Source organism: Cetorhinus maximus, chromosome 17 (assembly GCF_964194155.1).
Source record: "Cetorhinus maximus chromosome 17, sCetMax3.hap1.1, whole genome shotgun sequence".
Classification (NCBI taxonomy): Eukaryota; Metazoa; Chordata; class Chondrichthyes; order Lamniformes; family Cetorhinidae; genus Cetorhinus; species Cetorhinus maximus.
In genome coordinates this window covers 48,967,669-48,986,939 of record NC_135895.1, presented here as the reverse complement: position 1 = coordinate 48,986,939, position 19,271 = coordinate 48,967,669, and the positions used below count along the sequence as shown (strand labels likewise).

Genomic DNA, 19,271 nt, shown 5'->3' with positions numbered 1-19,271 from the left:
CCTCTATTCTTCCTGCCAAACTGGATAACTTCACATTTTCCCACATTATATTCCATCTGCCAAGCTTTTGCCCACTTATTTAACATGCCTATATCCCTCTGTAGACTCTGTGGCATCCTCACCACTTGCCTTCCCACCTATTTTTATGTCATCCGCAAACTTGTCAATAGTACATTCACTTCCCTCATCCAAGTTTTTAATATATATTGTAAATAATTGTGGCTTCAGCACTGATCCCTGCGGCACTCCACTAGTTACAGGTTGCCATTCTGAAAATGCCCCCCTTATCCTGACTCTGTCTCCTATTAAGTTAGCCAATCCTTTATCCATGCTAATATACTACCTCTAATAGCATGGGCTCTTATTAAGTAGCCTTATGTGCAGTACCTTATCAAACGCCTTTTGGAAATCCAAATATATTACATCTACAGGTTCCCCTTTATCTATCCTGCTTGTTACCTCCTGAAAGAATTCTAATAAATTTGTTAGGTACGATTTCCCCTTCATGAAGCCATGCTGACTCTGCTTGATTATATTATGCATTTCTAAATGCTCTGCTATTACATCCTTTATAATAAACTCTAACATTTTCTGAATGACAGATGTTAAGCTAACTGGCCTGTTTTTTGTCTCCCCCCTTTTTTAAATAAGGATGTTACATTGGCAGTTTTCCATTTCTCTTGGACTTTTCCAGAATCTAAGGATTCTTGGAAGATTACTACCAGTGCATCCATTATCTCTGTAGCTACTTCCTTTAATATCCTAGAATGCAACCCATCAGGTCCAAGGGACTTATTGGCCTTTAGCCCCATTTGTTTCCCTAGTACTCTTTCTCCAGTGATAGTTATTGTATTTATTTCTACCCCCACTTTTGCCCCTTGATTATTTAGTATTTTTGGAATGCTTCTCGTGTCTTCTACCATGAAGACTGATGCAAAGTATTTACTCAACTGCTCTGCCATTTCCTGGTTCCCCATTATTATTTCCGCAGCCTCATTCTCTAAGGGGCCTATGTTCACTTTGGCCCCTCTCTTCCTTTTTATATATTTAAAGAAGCTCTTACTGTCCGTATTTATATTACTTGCTAGTTTACTCTCAAAGTTTATTTTCTCCCACTTTTTGTTTTGGTCTGCCTTGAGGTGGTACCAAGACTCTTGACCCCCAAAATAAAATCCTGCCTTGGCAGCTCATTCCATCTGTTTGACATGGAATGGTCTCAATTCTTCAGATACAGGCAAGTTTAGCCACCCTTTTAAGACAAAGTCTCTGACTTTCGATAATGTTGGATCTTCGTTCATCCAATTTCTAATTTGTTTCACACACGCAGGCGAAGAATCTAAGAAGTTCAATAATAGCACTAATTCTTTTGAGACGGGAGTATGCACAATACTGTCTGAACGGAAGATGACTGGGTGCATCTGCATTTGCAATGTGTAGATCAGGATGGTACATAAAAGTATATTCGTGCACAGATAAATGTCAGAGTCTGTCATTGTATCCTTGCAGATGCTATTGGCGGGATGGCCTTGTCGTCACTGAATAAGCCCATTAATGGTTTATGGTAATGACACAATGGTAAAATGGTGACCATGCAGGTACTGATGGAAATTTTTCACCCTGAAAACCATCGATAAACCATTTTTTTTTAGTTGGGAATAGCTCTTCTTGGCTGTGGAGAGTGTTCTTGAGACATAGCCAATGGGCCTTTCAGACCCAATTTCCATTTTATGGGATAACCCAGCTCCCACCCCATAGGGAGAGGCATCACATGTTAATACCAGCTCTTTTGATGGGTCGTAGTGTACCAATAAACAGGATAAATGCCACAATTCCTTTGCTGTCACGAAGGCTTCTTCCTGTTGTGACCCCCAAGACCAATGCTGGTTCTTTTTTAGTAACACATGTAATGGTGCCAGCACAATTGATAGGTTTGGTAAGAAGCAGCTATAGTAGTTGATCATGCTCAGGAAGGACTTGAATTCTGTTACATTGGATGGTGATGGCGCATCTTTTATTGCCTAAACTTTATCTTCTATTGGGTGCAGTCCCATGGCATCCACCCTGTGGCATAGATAAGTCACTTCTGGTGCCTGAAATGTGCACTTATCCTTCTTTAACCATTCACCAGCTTCCATGAACCTCCTTAGCACCTCCTCCATATTGGTGAAGTGTTCTATCTCGGTTAATCCCGTGATGAGGACATTATCTAGATGTATAATTAGTTGTGGGAGCCCTTGCAAGAGGCTCTCCATTGTTCTCTGGAAGATAGTGCTTGCCGATGAAACCCCGAAGTATAGACGGGTGTACTGATAAAGACCCTTGTGTGTGTTAATGGTTACGTATTCTCTCGATGTGCTATCCAGCTCTTGATGCTGGTAAGCATGGTTCACATCCAAATTTTGTATAGGACTTGCCTCCAGCCAGTTTGGCATATAAGTCATCAATCCTTGGAATAGAGTCTTTGTTTAGTTTGGCTGCCTTATTTACAATCAATTTATATCCTCCACAAGCCAATCGGTCCTGCAACATATCGTTTAACGTGTCCCTGAAGTCGCAGTGCTTTGTTAACTGCTCGAGGTTCGCGACATAGATCGCGATGGACTCCCCCGAAGCCCTAACTCTTGAATTAAATTTAAAATGCTGCATTATTACAGATGGCTTCGGCTGAAAGTGTGTTTCACGAGGTCCACTAATTCATCATTGGACTTAGAATTGAGCACGCTCGGGGCTGTTGGGTTACAAATGAAATTGTATGTTTTACTGCCACATACACTTAAGAGGATCGCTTTCTGCTTTTCTTCTAGAAAATCTTGTTTACAATGAAGTAAAATCCGAGGTGCTCTTCATACTGGCTACAATCTTCCACAGTCACATCATATGGAACAATTCTGCTGAAGAGTGGCATTACTGGTGAATAGCTTTTCTTTAAAGTTCGATGTACTCACAGTAACAGTTCGAGGTGCAAAGTCGGAGATGATCCCATCCTCATCGCCAATTGTGATGACTCGACAGAGCAGACAGGTTTAATCAAGAAATAGTTAACTTTATTACAGAGAGATTTACAGATGCTTTCATGGTAGACCAGGACTCTCTTCAGGAAGCTGCACCCCCATATTGCCCGCACTAAAAGCTCACTGGTTGGAGCCCCTCAACCAGTACATCACGTGACCCCGATTGACAGAAGGGAGGGACTATATCCTATCCCCATTTACCACATTTGGACAATATCCAGGTTTGGGCTGATAAGTGGCAAGTAACATTCGCGCCACACAAGTGCCAGGCAATGACCATCTCCAATAAGAGAGAATCCAACCATTGCCCCTTGACATTCAATGGCATTACCATCGCTGAATCCTCCACTAACAACATCCTGGGGTTACCATTGACCAGAAACTGAACTGGAATAGCCACATAAATCCTGTGGCTACAAGAGCAGGTCAGGGGCTAGGAATCCTGCAATGAGTAATTCACCTCTTGAATCCCCAAAGCCTGTCCACCATCTACAAGGCACAAGTCAGGAGTGTGATGGAATACTCCCCATGTGCCTGGATGAGTGCAGCCCCCACAACACTCAAGAAGCTTGACACCATTCAGGACAAAACAGCCCACTTGACTGGCACCCATCAACAAACATTCACTCCCTCCACCACCGTGGCAACAGTGTGTACCATCTACAAGATACACTGCAGGAACTCACCAAGGCTCTTTAGGCAGCACCTTCCAAACCCACAACTGCTACCATCTAGAAGGACAAGGGCAGCAGACACATGGGAACACCTGAAAGTTTCCCTCCCAGCCACTCACCATCCTGGAAATATGTATCGCCGTTCCTTCACTGTTGCTGGGTCAAAATCCTGGAACTCTCTTCCTAACAGCACTGTGGGTGTATCTACACCACATGGACTGCAGCTGTTCAAGAAGGCAGCTCACCACTGCCTTATCATGGGCAATTAGGAATGGGCAATAAATGCTGGCCTAGCCAGCGATGCCCACATCCCATGAGTGAATAAAAACAAGGTTTATCTTCCCCATGCCAATTTTTTCTGACCGTAACATTCCATTATCTCAGGCTTGAGTCCACTAGCAACTGCACTATTGGTTCAATATCACTGGCAGAATAAAATACAATTGAGTTTCTTCTATGCATATTTGGGTCATCATCATAGCATACATGGTTTAAGAGGAAGAGAAACTATTTTTTCCCTTTCACATCATGATTCTATTTATTCAGAATTGAAAAAAATATCAAAACCCACCTCTCTTCAATGCGAACCCAGAGGTCACTAAATTGTCGCTGCCGCTGTTGCTTGGGCAGCTTCTTCTGCCGCTTCTTTTGGCGGCCAAACTCTTCCAGTTGACTAAGGCTGTCCGGCATCAGGAGATGTGGAGAAATTACATCATCATCTAACTCAACAACAGGAGAGGAGTGGGAAGGAACTGACGAGGAATCTTCTAATGATGCATCAACTGAAGTGGAAGACGTTGATGGAAGTGATGAACTACCTGAAGACGATTCACTTTTTTGTGTCCTTTTCCTTTATAAAATAAGCAAAGGGTCAATCAAGTCAATCCAAAACTCAGCTAATATCCCCAATGATTTTTTACTATTTCATTCTGCACATCTAATACAGCAAGGAGTCAAAACTTCAATAATCACTTGAATTCTGATGAAAGGTCATTGACCTGAAATGTTAATCCTTGTTTCTCTATCTGCCTGACCTGCTGTCTATCTCTCACATTTTCTGTTTTCATTTCATAGTCACTGCTGTGTAGACCTGGGCTCCAATTTTATCCTAACCAGCCCAGTTCAAATGGGGTGGGTGACTGGTTAAAAATCACAAAAATTGACTTCCCATAATATTTCCATTGGAAACCTGATGATTGCCAGTTTTTCTATGGAGCTGACTCTGGTTGCAAATGTAACCCCCCACCCCCCGGAAAGAGGTTGGTGCTTCATAAATAATTTCAAATGGGGTCGATAAAAACAGAAAGCGCTGGATAAACTCAGCAGGTCTGGCAGCATCTGTGGAGAGAGAAACAGAGTTAATGTTTCAAGTCCGTATGACTCTTCTTCGAAACTGAAGAGAGATAGAAATATTTCACCCCTCTCCTAATTTTACTCAGTTCTGTTGAAGGGTCATGAGGACTCGAAACGTCAACTCTTTTCTTCTCCGCCGATGCTGCCAGACCTGCTGAGTTTTTCCAGGTAATTCTGTTTTTGTTTTGGATCTCCAGCATCCGCAGTAGTTTTTTGTTTTTATAGAGATAGAAATGTGATGGTTTATACTGTTGGGGAGGGGCTGGGGCAGGTGGGCAAAAAAGGGAACATCAGAGACAGGTTAAATGGCAAGGAAGATTAAATACCAAAGATGAACAAAAGGCAAAGGCAGAGGTAACGGTTGTAGCAAAGAAGCAAAACATTGGTCCAGAATAGGTGTTAATAGCAGGATAAGGGTCAGCTCTGTCTGAAAGAGAGACATGAAAAAAACTGGCACTTGGAGAGAAAAAATCAAAATGGAGGACAGAGACGATGGTCTGAAGTTGTTGAACACAATCTTGAGTCCAGAAGGCTGTAAAGTGCCTAATCAGAAGATGAGGCGTTGCTCCTCCAGTTTGTGTTGGGCTTCACTGAAACATTGCAGTAGATCAAGGACAAAAATATGAGCATAAGAGCAAAATGGTCAATTGAAATGGCAAGCAACTGGAAAGTCGGGGTCAAGCTTGAAGATCCAGTCTGCATTTGGTCTCCCCAGTGCAGAGGAGACCACTCTCCAGTTAAGTACTTTCCAGCCTTCTGGACTCAACATTGAATTCAACAATTTCAGACCATGAATTCTGCATTCCATTTTGTTTTTTTTCCTCCCCAAGTGCAAGTTTGTATCTTGTTTTCATGTTATTGCTTTCAGGCGTTTATTCTGCTATTGTCATCTACTCTAGACCAATGTTTGTTTCTTTAAAACTACCATTACCACTGCCTTTGCCTTTTGGTATTTAATCTCCCCCGCCCTCTAGCATATCCTTGACCTTCCCTTTTGTTCAATCTGACCCCACCTCCCCACTTTTTCAACAGCATAAAACCGGTCACATTTCTACCTCTCTTCAGTTCTGAAGAAGAGGGATATTGGACTTGAAACATTGGCCAGGATTTTCCTTTTGGCAATTTGGGGGCGGGGCCCACTCGCCAAGCGGAAAATGATGCGGGATGACATCAGGAGGAATCCCCAACGTCATCCCGGGCCATTTAAATCTGCAGTATTTTGCTTTTATTCAAGTTCAAATAGGGCTTGGATTACATTATTTGGACACTGTTATGATTTTAATTGGGTGCGGCAGTAGTTTGATCCAAGAACAAAGCAAGAGTTAAATTGATTGACAGTGGCCTCATAAATTGACTGACAAGTTGCATTTAAAGGGGCACTCATTCAGGTCACTAAGGTCTGAATGCCATTCTGAGTAGTACATTCCCAAGGTAGTTCTGAACATCCAGTTTGGCTTTTTCTCTGATCTTTCCCCCTTACCTCTTTACGTTTGCACATTTGCTGCTTATCATTTTTGCTTCCTTCCAGTTAGAGGAAGACGAGCAAAAGCAGCATGAAGGACCAGAGCAAGCAGCTAGGCCTACATACGAACAAGGACCAGGAATAGGTCATTCAGCCCCGCGAGCCTGCTCCGCCATTTAATAAGATAATGGCTGATCTGATAGTAACCTGAAATCTGCATCCCACCTACCGCCGATAACCTATCACCTCCTTGCTTACTAAGAATTTATCATCTGCCTTAAAAATATTCAAAGACTCTGCTTTCACCACTTTTTCAAGAAGAGAGTTCCAAAGACTCACGACCCTCTGAGTGAAAAAATTTTGCCTCATCTCTGCTTTAAATGGGCAACCCCTTATTTTTAAACAGTGACCAGTAATTCTAGATTTTTCCGCACGAGGAATCATCCTCTCCACATCCACCCTGTCAAGACCCCTCAGGATCTTATATGTTTCAATCAAGTCACCTCTTACTCTTTTAAACTTCAGTGGATACAAGCCTAGTCTGTCCAACCTTTCCTCATAAGACAATCCACCCATTCCAGGTATTAGTCTGGTAAACCTTCTCTGAACTGCTTCCAAAGCATTTACATCCTTCCTTAAATAAGGAGACCAATACTGTACACTGTACTGTTGGAAGAAAGCAGGTTAGGCAGGGCCTGCTTGGAGAAAGGTTTACGCAGCCCATAGGATCCAGAGGTGAACTGTTACTTTCTTAGATGTTACTGAGGAGCAATGTAGAAGAAAGCCGCACTTCATCAGACAAGCTGCCGCTGGTGTACAGAACCATGATCTAGCAGGATCTGCTGCCTGCTGGATTGAAGGCCAAGCTTTACCAATGGATGCCAAATCACCATCATTGTAAACAATTTCACCACAGGCTCCTTCCAGACTGCTACGTGGGCAGCGTCCACATCTCTCAATCTGCAGTCTGCAGTCAAACAGGTCAATAATGCCCGCCTCACCACAACGGACCAATATGTTATCTTTATGATGGACATCAACAGCCAAAATGAGAGAGCTCTGAGATTTGCAGGAGTGGCCAGCTTCCCTCGTTTCTGGGGCATAAAAATACTGCACTTGTTTAGCTATCAGGGCACCCGAAGATGATCTACCAACTTACCTAAACAGGAAGGCCTTCTGCTCCATAAATGTGTAACTGATGTGTGATCACCACTGAAATAGAATGCAAGTCTGCACCAGTTTTGCTGCCCACTGCCGCAGTGCCTTCATTCTGCAACACTCATCCACCCCTCACTTTCTACCCATTCAGGTGGAAGCCAGAGGGTGATTGCTGTGGGACAATAAGGAATTCAGGAGAAACTTTTTTACTCAAAGTGGTGAGAATATGGAAATTGCTAGCATATGGAGTGACTGAGGCAATTAGCATAGATGCATTTAAGGTGATATTAGATACAAATGAGGGAGAAATGAATATCAGGATATGATAATAAGGTATGATGAAGTAAGATGGGGGTGAAGAATATTGTGTAGCATAAACACTGCCACATACGTGTCGGACAGAATGGTCAGTTTCTGTGCATTAAAATTCTATGTAATTCTAGGTAAAGAATAGCTCCTCCACACCCATCTACTGCTCAACTGCCTGAGCAACACTTGGTATAATCAGAGTCATGGGACCATCAGGAACATTCATGTCCCCTCATTTACTCTGGGGGTCCTTAAAATGTGGCCAAAACAAAGTGAACCGCATCATTCTTGTTTACAGCAGCCTGCACAACCTGACAATGCAAAGAGGACTGGATTTGGAGAAGGCACAGCAACAAAACGCATCATCTGGCAAGGAAGGACTGGATGAAAGTTACGAAGCATCACAAGTAGGAGGATCAGCAGAGTGTAATGCAACAAATGATCTGTCACTCTCTGAGTCAGGTAAGTCAGAAAAAGCCTCCAGTGTTATCAATCCTTGCTACCACTGTCCCCATTCCCTTGATTGCGCATTTAAGAACATTGAAACCATTCAGCCTACTTCTATGTCAACTACTTTCTGATAATGCAGATTAGAAAGCTGTAACAAAAATAAACTATATCCCATAGTTACAAATGTAATAAAGGCATTGAACCTAATTCTAAGCAAAATATTGCAGCAAATTCTTATGTTACCCAAGTGATTATTGTAGAGTGCTTTTTTTAAAAAAAGGTTTACTAACTCTACTACTCCATTAAGGTGTTGTCCCAGTGGCTTTAGCTCAGCTGTTGGAAGGTTGATTGTCACTTAAGGCCTTTTGAGTGGAGGCCAGTGTCTCTTTGGGGGCTGAAATCTGAGTGGGCTTGGCTTCAAAGCAGTCTGGCCGTTATCTTTCCAGCACAGTGGTTGTTATTGGTTGAGGGGATGGTGAAAGAGCAGATGTATTGGCATCTGAGAGAGGGAACCATGTCAATGCCACTCTGCTGGTGCTGGGGTGTGACATTTCTACTCATCTGCAGGCGGGCAGACTGCAGAAGATCAGTGACAATAATAAAGCACTTATCTCTTCACTCTCAACCTGTTCAAACTGGACATCTGCCTCTCTAAGGCAGAGCACAGGCTGGGAACTTTGGTACTATTATGAAGACCCATCTATAGTGTCCCTGGAGCTAGTCACACTTTACAAGTAGACTCCAGAATGCTGATGATGTGGGAGATGACATGGACTTCTGCAACTAGCCATAGCAGTGAAACTCCTTGGCAAGTCTTCCAATACCTGATATAATTGCTTGTATGGATTATTTTTCCTTTGCATTGCTGGGCCCCTGAGTTCTCCATTTCCACCCTCCTCAGCAAAGCTGGTTTTAAACTGACATCAAAACTCACCCACAAAGAAACAAACTTCAGATTAAACTTGGGGCCACTGTTTCTAGTTGTGTGGGTGAGCCTTTAAAAAAGGACATAAATATAATATAGACACTAACAAATCAAATGAAGCATTTAGGGAGAATATGTCTTTATAAAGGGTAGATTTTTTGAACATCTTTTTGGATGTAGCTAAATAATAAGCACATTATCTTTAATATATTAAAGTTAATATATTAAATTTGAATTTAGCAACATGTTGTTAAAAAAATATAATTGATTCGTCAAAAGAAGTCCCACATTTGAAGGAGCTTCTAAAAGATGTATGAAATATTTCGTTTTAATATTTAATCAGTTTTAATTTTTTAAAAACACATTCTTAATGAAATATATTACTTACACTTTCTTTAAATATTGCTCAAATTCTTCAACCCAAGAAAATAAATTGTAAATCAGCTTAGAAGAATCGGTGAACAAGAAGATTTATGTTGCTCTCCTTATCTGATCCTGGCTGAAGATCCACAGTTATTTACACAGGCAGGCATGATTACTGAAATAATCAGGAAGATACTTAAGAACATCCTTGCAGACCGGGCTGGCTGGGGAGATAACAAGCCTGTCTGCTGCCACTGCAAATTAGCAGACTGGTGACCTTCACCTTCATGGCAAGATCTGAACTTATTACTCTCATTTTCAATCCAAGTGAAAGTACAGTTTCTTTTGTTCAAATGCACTATATCTCCCTGTGCTATACCGAAGATCTGTGGAGTGATTTAAAATATATGAGAATAACAGAATGTGCCTTAAAAATCTGTCTGGTTCTTGTTATCAAAAGCTGCAGATTATTTCTTAGAATACTGATAAAGCACAAGTCAGTGAATTGAGATTCTGTTCATGATAACACTAGAATATTGCAGTCCCAACCAAAAGAAATCGAACTCGACTCCCAGCCATGATTAATACTCATACTTGAGAGTTTCCTCAGGACAGTTTTATTATCCTGCACCATAGCATTCAGGACAATTAGATGCAAGTGGTCTTTTCTCTTAATACCTCTCTGGGACAATCAGCCAACCAGTGACATTCATGGAAAATTTCACAATGTCTGCAGGCCAGTTTCAGCTTTCCCCAGGATTACATATTTAAGAAACTCCTCTATAATTTATGGCTGCATATGTTTTACAGAATACATTTTTACAGAATTTCTGAACATCAACAAAGTTGGATTTAATGACTTGAAGACCAAGCTGTAAAATTCCATGTAAAACGTCAATATACATCAGATCTCTTTGACTTTTTTATGAGCTATGAAGTCCCTGTACAATGTGATCTCATCACTCACATTCACTAACTCGACTCTGGAATCTCTCTCTATTTGCTTACAGCCTTGACAGGGAACATTATATTTTAATATTTCCAATCATGATATCTCAGTCCAATCAAATTTACGCTGGGTTCCTGAGTAGGAATGTTGCTTGAGAAAATATTGGCCAACATTTAAACTCTGCTTGTCATTAGGTGTGCTAGGAAACAATAGAAGAGGCTTTGATTTAACATTTTGTCAGACAAAATTGTCAGTGCTGACTCTGATCCCAATTCCCATAAGCACAACTGGAACTCTTAAATGGAACTCTTAATACTACGTCTTTCACACTACAAACCTCAGTGCAAAGAGTGTTTTTAGTTTGAATTGGAATGACCCAACCTCAGTGCTCTCTCCCATTAGTCGTTTCTGCCTTAATGATTTGATTTATCAGGAATCATAGATAATTTGTCAATTGCAAGAACTTTATTTTTGTTCCCTTCAACGCACTAAAAAGAAAAGCACTGTATCATGTCAAGGACTCAATCTTTCTGTGTTGTTTTTAATTTATTCATTCACAGGAGGTGGGCCTCGCTAGCGAGACTAGCATTTATTGTACTTCCGTAATTTGCCTTTGTGGTGGAGATGCCAAGTCTCCCTCTTGAACTGCTGTGTAGTGGAGGTATTCCACAGTTTTGTTGGGTAAGATTTTAGCCCAGCAACAATGAAGGAATGGGGATATATTTCCCAGTCAGGATGGTGTGTGACTTGAAGATGAAGTTGGAGCTAGTGGTGTTTCCAATGAGTATATTCAAGACTGGATCAAGAGAGTTTCAGCAGTATGGAAATCAAGGAATATCAGGATAGGGCGGGAAAGCAAAGTTGATGTAAAAGTTTAGGCATGATCTTACTGAATGGCGGAGTAGGCTAGAGGGACCATAAGGCCTACTCCTAGGCTCCTATTTCTTATGTTATGTTCCCATGTGCCTGTGGATCTGGTCTATTTAAAATGGTAGAGGTGGTGGATTTGGAAGGTGCTGTTGCAGAAGCCTTGGCGAGTTGCTGCAGTGAACCTTGTAGGTACCTACTAATGTTTCCTCTACTTTCTCTTTGTTGTGTGCAGTCTGCTTGTTGTACTGTGCAGTCTCTTAAAGTGACGCATCTTAAAAGGCTGTTGGTTGTGTGTGGCCTGCTTGTTTCCTTTGCGGTATGTTCCGGATTGCTGAGTAGCTGTGCATCCTCGCAGCTTAGAGAGAGCATTAGTAAACCCTGCAACCATGTTGCACCAGTGCTGAAGGGAGTGAATATTTAGGGTGGTGGATGGAGTGCCAATCAAGCAGACTGCTTTGTCCTGGATTTTGTCAAGCTTCTTTAGTGTTGTTGAAGCTGGACTCACCAAGGCAAGTGAATAATATTCTATCACGCTCCTGATTTATGCTTGATAGGTGGTGAAAAGGCATTGAAAATTTAGGAGGTGAGTTACTTGCAACAAAATACTCAGCCTTTGACCTGCTCTGGTAGCCGCTCATTATGTGAGTGGACTAGTTAAGTTTTACATCGATGGTGAGCCCAGGCTATGAATGGTGGGGGATCTGGCAATGGCAATGTCATTGAAAGTCAAGAGGAAGTGGTTAGACTGTCACTTGTTGGAAATAGTCATTACCTGTCATCATCTGAGGAATTGTGGGTGAAACTGAACACTGTACAGTCATTAGCAAACATCCCTACTTCTGATGGAAGAAAGTTAACACGTTCCTCATGTCACCTTTGCTTCTTTTGTCAATCACTTTAAATCTGCTTTCTCTGGTTTTCAATACTTCCACCAATGGGAACAGATCCTCCCTAGCTACTCCGTAACTAACCTCATGATTTTGAACACTTCTATCAAATGTCCTCTTAACCTTCTCTTCTCCAAGGAGAACATGCCAAACTCTCCAATCTATCCACGTAACCAAAGTCCCTCATCCCTGGAACCATTTTCAGATATCTTTTCTGCACCCTTTCATCCTTCCCAATGTGTGGTGCCCAGAATTAGACTCAAACTCTAGCTGAGATTGAACCAGTGTTCTATAAAGGCTCATCATAACTTCCTTGCTTTTTTACTATATGTCTCTCTTTATAAAACCCAGGATCCCATATGCATTTTAAACCCCATTCTCTACCTGCCTTGCCACCTTCAATAATTTGTGCACATAGATTCCCAGGTCTCCCTGCCTGCCTTTAGAACTGTGCTCTTTATTCTATATTGCCTCTCCTCTTTCCTCCTACCAAAATGTATCACTTCACACTTGTCTCCATTAAATTTCATCTGCCACCAACATTTCAGTGTCCTCTTGAAGCCTGTCAATATCCTCCTCATGGTTCACAATGTTTCCAACTTTCGTGTCATTCACAAATTTTGAAATAGGACCCTGTACATCCAAGTCTAGGTTATTAATATATATCAAAAAAAGCAGTGGCTCTAGGACTGACTCCTAGAGAAACTTCTGTATATCTTCCTCCAGTACAAAAAATAATCATTCAATGTGGCTCTGTTGTGTGTCACGTATCCAATTTCGTGTCCATACTGCCACTGTCCCCTTTCCTCCATAGGTTTTAACTTTGCTGGAAAGCCTACTATGTGGCACTTAATCAAGAATCATTTGGAAGTCTGTCAGGGTTTGAATTAACTTTATTCTGAGGGACTAATGTAAGCAGAACCTCTGTCTACCACAGACCCTGGAATGGACAGGGTCTCCCAGCAACTGTACAATTTTGACTTATGTACAGAGGACATAGTTTAAAAATTTCCTGGGAGATTTGGTGAACAATGAGGACTGTTAAAGAAATCAGGAGATCAGAAGAGTGATCAGACAGGTGGGAAATATGATTTAATGTGCTCAAGTGTCAGAAGATACATTTTGGAAGGAAAAATAGAATGGCAGCATATATTTAATAGAAAGTCATAGAAATAAATCCCAATGCTTTGTTAGCATTTAAAAACTGTTTGCTGACCTGTGATGCTGCTTTTAATTACTTGTTCACGTGTATCCCTAGATCCTTTTGCTTTTCTGTCTCATTTAGTTCCTTATTTTCTATGGTGTAAATGATGTTTCTATTTTTCCTCACCCATGTGTATTGTCTCACATTTGTTTATGTCAAAGCTCAGTTTTCTAATGCCTTCTTGTATTATGTTGCATTCTCCCTCACGATAAGAAAGTATAATTGGCAGGAGAGACTTGTGATGTTGACACGATTCCCACTGCAACAGGCAAGAGCAGATTGAATAGAAGTATTTTTTTTAAATTATGAAGTGCTTTGATGGAATGAATAGGGAAAGGCTATTTCCTTCGATTGGGAAGTTGGTGATGAAGATATTCAATTTAAGATTATGAGGGAGTAAAGAGAAAGATTTGGAGAAAACTCTTTACACATTCTTTAAAGGAAAATTGGATGAATTTCTGAAGCAGAGGAAGATGCAGAGCTTTGGATGAGAATGAAGCTGTGGGATTACTTTTGGATTGTTCAAGCAAGGACCTGGCCAGATAAAGTGGACTGAATGACCTACATTTGTCCTGTAAACTTTTATGGCTCTACTTTAAAGAATATTTTAAAAGGCAATTAATCTTGTGTTAGACTCCCCAATGACCCAATTGTAGGTTTGTTCCAGATCCATGCTGTGTTAGCTGATCCCTGTCAGGATATTGGTGGGGGTACTGTATTTGGTTTTAATGTCTTTGTTTAGGCTCTCACTTCTGATTGCATGTAGGAAGATCAATCATTGGCATCAGGTGAAATCAAGATCAGACTCAACAGCAATGCCCTTCACCAGGGAATAAGATACAGATATTGACTGTCCACATTCAAACATGATGAATGGCTACATGGGTGTGTACCAGAACACCAATGAAACCATATTCTAACATGGATAACTCTCAAGCTGGGTGGGGGGGGAAGGATAATGGTAAACAAAATGTTGTAAGCGATGTAATTTTACAACCTTAAGAGGCTGGAGCTTGAGAACATGTAATGCTTTGTAAAGCTGAGAACAAATCCCATGATATACAATGGTATCAACTGCATCATTAAAATATTATTTTCTGGGAGCAAATCAAAAACAAATTAATTACGTAAAAAAGGGTGAAAGGCAGCAATTTGCTCAAGGCAGTGGAAAATAGCAACAGTGTAAAAATTCAGCATATTAACCTTCAATCCTTATACATACTGACAGGCTGAACAGCGGTTAAACAACCTCGAAAAATATAACTTAATTTCTCAAGTTTTTTGACAATTTACCTCAATATTAAAGGGGCAGCTTTAACTCTGCCCACCAACAGAAACTGGACGTGGAGTTCAAATCGGCTGGCAGATTTGTCATCCCTACCCATCCAACATCTCACTCTCTTTCCACAATCTTCAATTTTAACCTGTTCCTCTGAGCAGGCAGCAAGGGCACCAAGGGGTCCTTCTTTAAATATGCAGATCAGCCTCCAGTGACATCACTGGGTTCATGCTACTATTTTAGCAGTGACCTGAGCAGGAAAGCCATTGCGGCTTTCATGCCAGTCTAAACGAGCAGGAAGCGGAATCGGGGTCAGAGTAACACCAAAGGGTGTCAACTCTGATTTTAACTGACTTTTCCTTTCCTTGTGGGGCTAGAAGTGCTCCCCTGAGCACCAAAAGATTACAATTCCCCTGATTCAGGCTTCCTCTCTCTCAGGATTCTCCTATAACCCCTCTCCCAGTGATTAACATGTGTGCTGGAGATGGCTCCTTCAGTTTCTGCTGGCGGTTTCCTGCCTCTGAACTCCCACCTGCCACCTAGCTGCCCATTCCAAAAGCATAGTTAGGGACAGGTGGCATAGTGATATTGTCGCGGGGCTAGTAATCCAGAAAGGTAATGCTCCGGGGACCAGGTTCAAACTCAAATCCCAAATTTGAATTCAATAAAAATATGGAATTAAAAGTCTAATGACAACCATTGCCGTCAAAAACCCATCTGGTTCACTACTGCTCTTTAGGGAAGGAAATCTGCCGCCCCTACCAGGTCTGGCCCACATGTGACTCCAGACCCACAGCTGGAGTCATGTTGGAGTTGTATAGAACCTTGGTGAGGCCACAGTGGGAGTACTGTGTGCAGTTCTGGTCACCACATTATAGGAAGGATGTGATTGCACTGGAGGGGGTGCAGAGGAGATTCACCAGGATGTTGCCTGGGATGAAACATTTAAGTTATGAAGAGAGGTTGGATAGACTTGGGTTGTTTTCGTTGGAGCAGAGAAGACTGAGGGGTGACCTGATCGAGGTGTACAAGATTATGAGGGTCATGGACAGGGTGGATAGGGAGCAGCTGTTCCCCTTAGTTGAAGGGTCAGTCATGAGAGGACATAAGTTCAAGGTGAGGGGCAGGAGGTTTAGGGGGGATGTGAGGAAAGATTTTTTTACCCAGAGGGTGGTGACGGTCTGGAATGCGCTGCCTGGGAGGATGGTGGAGGTGGGTTGCCTCACATCCTTTAAAAAGTACCTGGATGAGCACTTGGCACGTCATAACATTCAAGGCTATGGGCCAAGTGCTGGTAAATGGGATTAGGTAGGTAGGTCAGGTGTTTCTCACATGTCGGTGCAGACTCGATGGGCCGAAGGGCCTCTTCTGCACTGTGTGATTCTGTGATTCTGTGAATGTGGTGGACTCTTAACTACCCTCTAAAGTGGCCACTAAAAATAAGTCAATAAGGAATGAAACCGGATGGATCACCCGGCATAGACCTAGGCACTGGAAATGACAACAGCAAACTCAGCCCTGTCGAACCTGCAAATTCCTCCTTACTAACATCTGGGGCGCTTGTGCCAAAATTGAGAGAACTGTCTCACAGACAAGTCAAGCAACAGCCTGACATAGTCATCCTCACAGAATCATACCTTACAGATAATGTCCCAGACACCACCATCACCATCCCACTGGCAGGACAGATCCAGCAGAGGTGGTGGCACAGTGGTATACAGTCGGGAGGGAGTTGCCCTGGAGTCCTCAATATCGAATCTGGACCCCATGAAGTCTCATGGCATTAGGTCAAACATGGGCAAGGAAACCTGCTGCTGATTACCAAGTTCTAACCCCCTCAGCTGATGAATCAGTGATCCTCCATGTTGAACACCACTTGGAGGAAGCACTGAGGGTGGCAAGGGCACAGAATGTACTCTGGGTGGGGGACTTAAATGCTAATCACCAAGAGTGGCTGGAAGCACCACTACAGACCAAACTGGCTGAGTTCTAAAGGACATAGCTGCTAGACTGGGTCTGTGGCAGGTGGTGACGGAACCAACAAGAGGGAAGAACATGCAACTCAAGACCGGGCAACCATGAGGTGCTGTTGGCCATCAGCAGCAGCAGAATTGTACTCAACCACAATCTGTAACCTCATGGCCCGGCATATCCCCAACCCTACTATTACCACCAAGCCAGGGGATCAACCCTGGTTCAATGAAGAGTGCAGGAGGGCATGCCAGGATCAGTACCAGGCATACCTAAAAATGAGGTGTCAAGCTGGTGAAGCTACAGGACTACTTGCGTGCCAAACAGCGTAAGCAGCAAGTGCTAGACAGAGCTAAAGGATTCCACAACCAATGGATCAGATCTAAGCTTTGCAGTCCTGCCACGTACAGTTGTGAATGGTGGTGGACAATTAAACGACTCACTGTAGGAGGAGGCTCCACAAATATCCCCATCCTCAATGATAGAGGAGCCCAGCTCATCAGTGCAAAAGATAACACTAAAGTACTTGCAACAATTTTCAGCCAGAAGTGCCGAGTGGATAATCCATCTCAGCCTCCTCCGAAGGTCCCCAAGCATCATAGATGCCAGTCTTCAGCTAACTCAGGTCACTCCACATAATGCCAAGAAATGGCTGAAGGCATTGGATATTGCAAAGACTATGGGCCCTGACAGCATTCCGGCAATAGTACTGAAGACTTGTGCTCCAGAACATGCTGCATCCCTAGCCAAGCTGTTCCAGTACAGCTACAACGCTGGCATCTTCCCGGCTATGTGGAAAATTGCCCAGGTATGTCCTGTACACAAAAAGCAGGACAAATCCAACCCAGCCAATTGCTGCCCCATCAGTCTACTCTCAATCATCAATAAAGTGATGGAAGGGGTCATAAACAGTGCTATCAAGTGGCACTTGCTTAGCGATAACCTGCTCACTGACACTCAGTCTGCATTCTGCCAGGGCCACTCAGCTCCTGGCCTCATTACAGCCTTGGTTCAAACATGGACAAAAGAGCTGAACTCCAGAGGTGAGGTGAGAGTGACTGCCCTTGGCATCAAGGCAGCATTTGACTGATTGTGGCATCAATGCACCCTCGTAAATCTGCAATGGGAATCAGGGGGAAAACTCTCCACTGGTTGGAGTCATACCTAGCACAAAGGAAGATGGTTGTGGTTGTTGGAGGTCAATCACCTTAGCTCCAGGACATTATTGCAGGAGTTCCTCAGGGTAGTGTCCTAGGCCCAACCATCTTCAGCTGCTTCATCAATGACCTTCCTTCCATCATAAGGTCAGAAGTGGGGATGTTCATCGATGATTGAACATACGAACATACATACAAATAAGGAGCAGTAGGCCTTTTGGCCCCTCGAGCCTGCTCTGCCATTTAATAAGACCATGGCTGATCTGATAGTAACCTCAAATCTGAATTCCGCCTACCCCCGATAACCTAACACCCCCTTGCCAACCAAGAATCTATCCATCTCTGCCTTAAAAGTATTCAAAGACTCTGCTTCCACCGCCTTTTCAGAAAGAGTGTTCCAAATACTCACTACACTCAGACAAAAAATTTCACCTCATCCCCGTTTTAAATGAGCGACCCCTTATTTTATAACAGTGACCCCTAGTTCTAGATTCTCCCACAAGAGGAAACATCCTCTCCACATCTACCCTGTCAAGATCCCTCAGGATCTTAAATGCTTCAATCAAGTTGGCTCTTAATCTTCTAAACTCCAGCGAATACAAGCCTAGCCTCTCCAACTTTTCCTCATAAGACAACCTGCCCATTCCAGGTATTAGTCTGATAAACCTTCTCTGAACTTGGTCCAATGCATTTACATCCTTCCTTTAATAAGGGGACCAATACAGTACACAGTACTTCAAATGTGGTTTCACTAGTGCTCTGTATAACTGAAGCATAGCCTCCCTACGTTTGTATTCAATTCCCCAATTCCCCTCACAACAAATGATAACATTCTATTAGCTTTCCAAATTACTTGCTGTACCTACATACTAGCAGACACCCAAATCCCTCTGCATCTCAGAGCTCTGCAATCTCTCACCATTTAGATAATACGCTTCTTTTATTTTTCCTGTCAAAATGAACAATTTCATATTTTCCCACAATATATTCCATTTGCCAGATCTTTACCCACTCACTTATCCTATCAATATCTTTTTGTAGACTCCTTATGTCCTTTTTACAATTTAATTTCCTACCTATCTTTGTGTCATCAGCAAATTTGGCAGCCATCCCATCCATTCCTTCATCCAAGTCATTTACATAACTTGTAAACAGTTGAGGTCCCAGCACAGATCCCTGTGGCACGCCACTTGTTACATCTTGCCAACGTGAAAAAGACCAGTTTATGCCTACTCTCTACTTCCTGTTA

The 19,271-nt window shown here is 42.5% G+C and overlaps 1 protein-coding gene across 1 annotated transcript in view; it reads right to left on the bottom strand.

Annotated features, from left to right (window-relative positions):
* Window positions 1-19,271, bottom strand: part of LOC144692383 (metalloprotease TIKI2-like) — a 457,965-nt gene that overhangs the window by 33,011 nt on the left and 405,683 nt on the right. Inside the window, exon 6 of the mRNA XM_078561164.1 lies at window positions 4,257-4,535. Within this exon, the coding sequence (XP_078417290.1) occupies window positions 4,257-4,535 (279 nt within the window). The remainder of the gene's footprint in view (window positions 1-4,256; window positions 4,536-19,271) is intronic.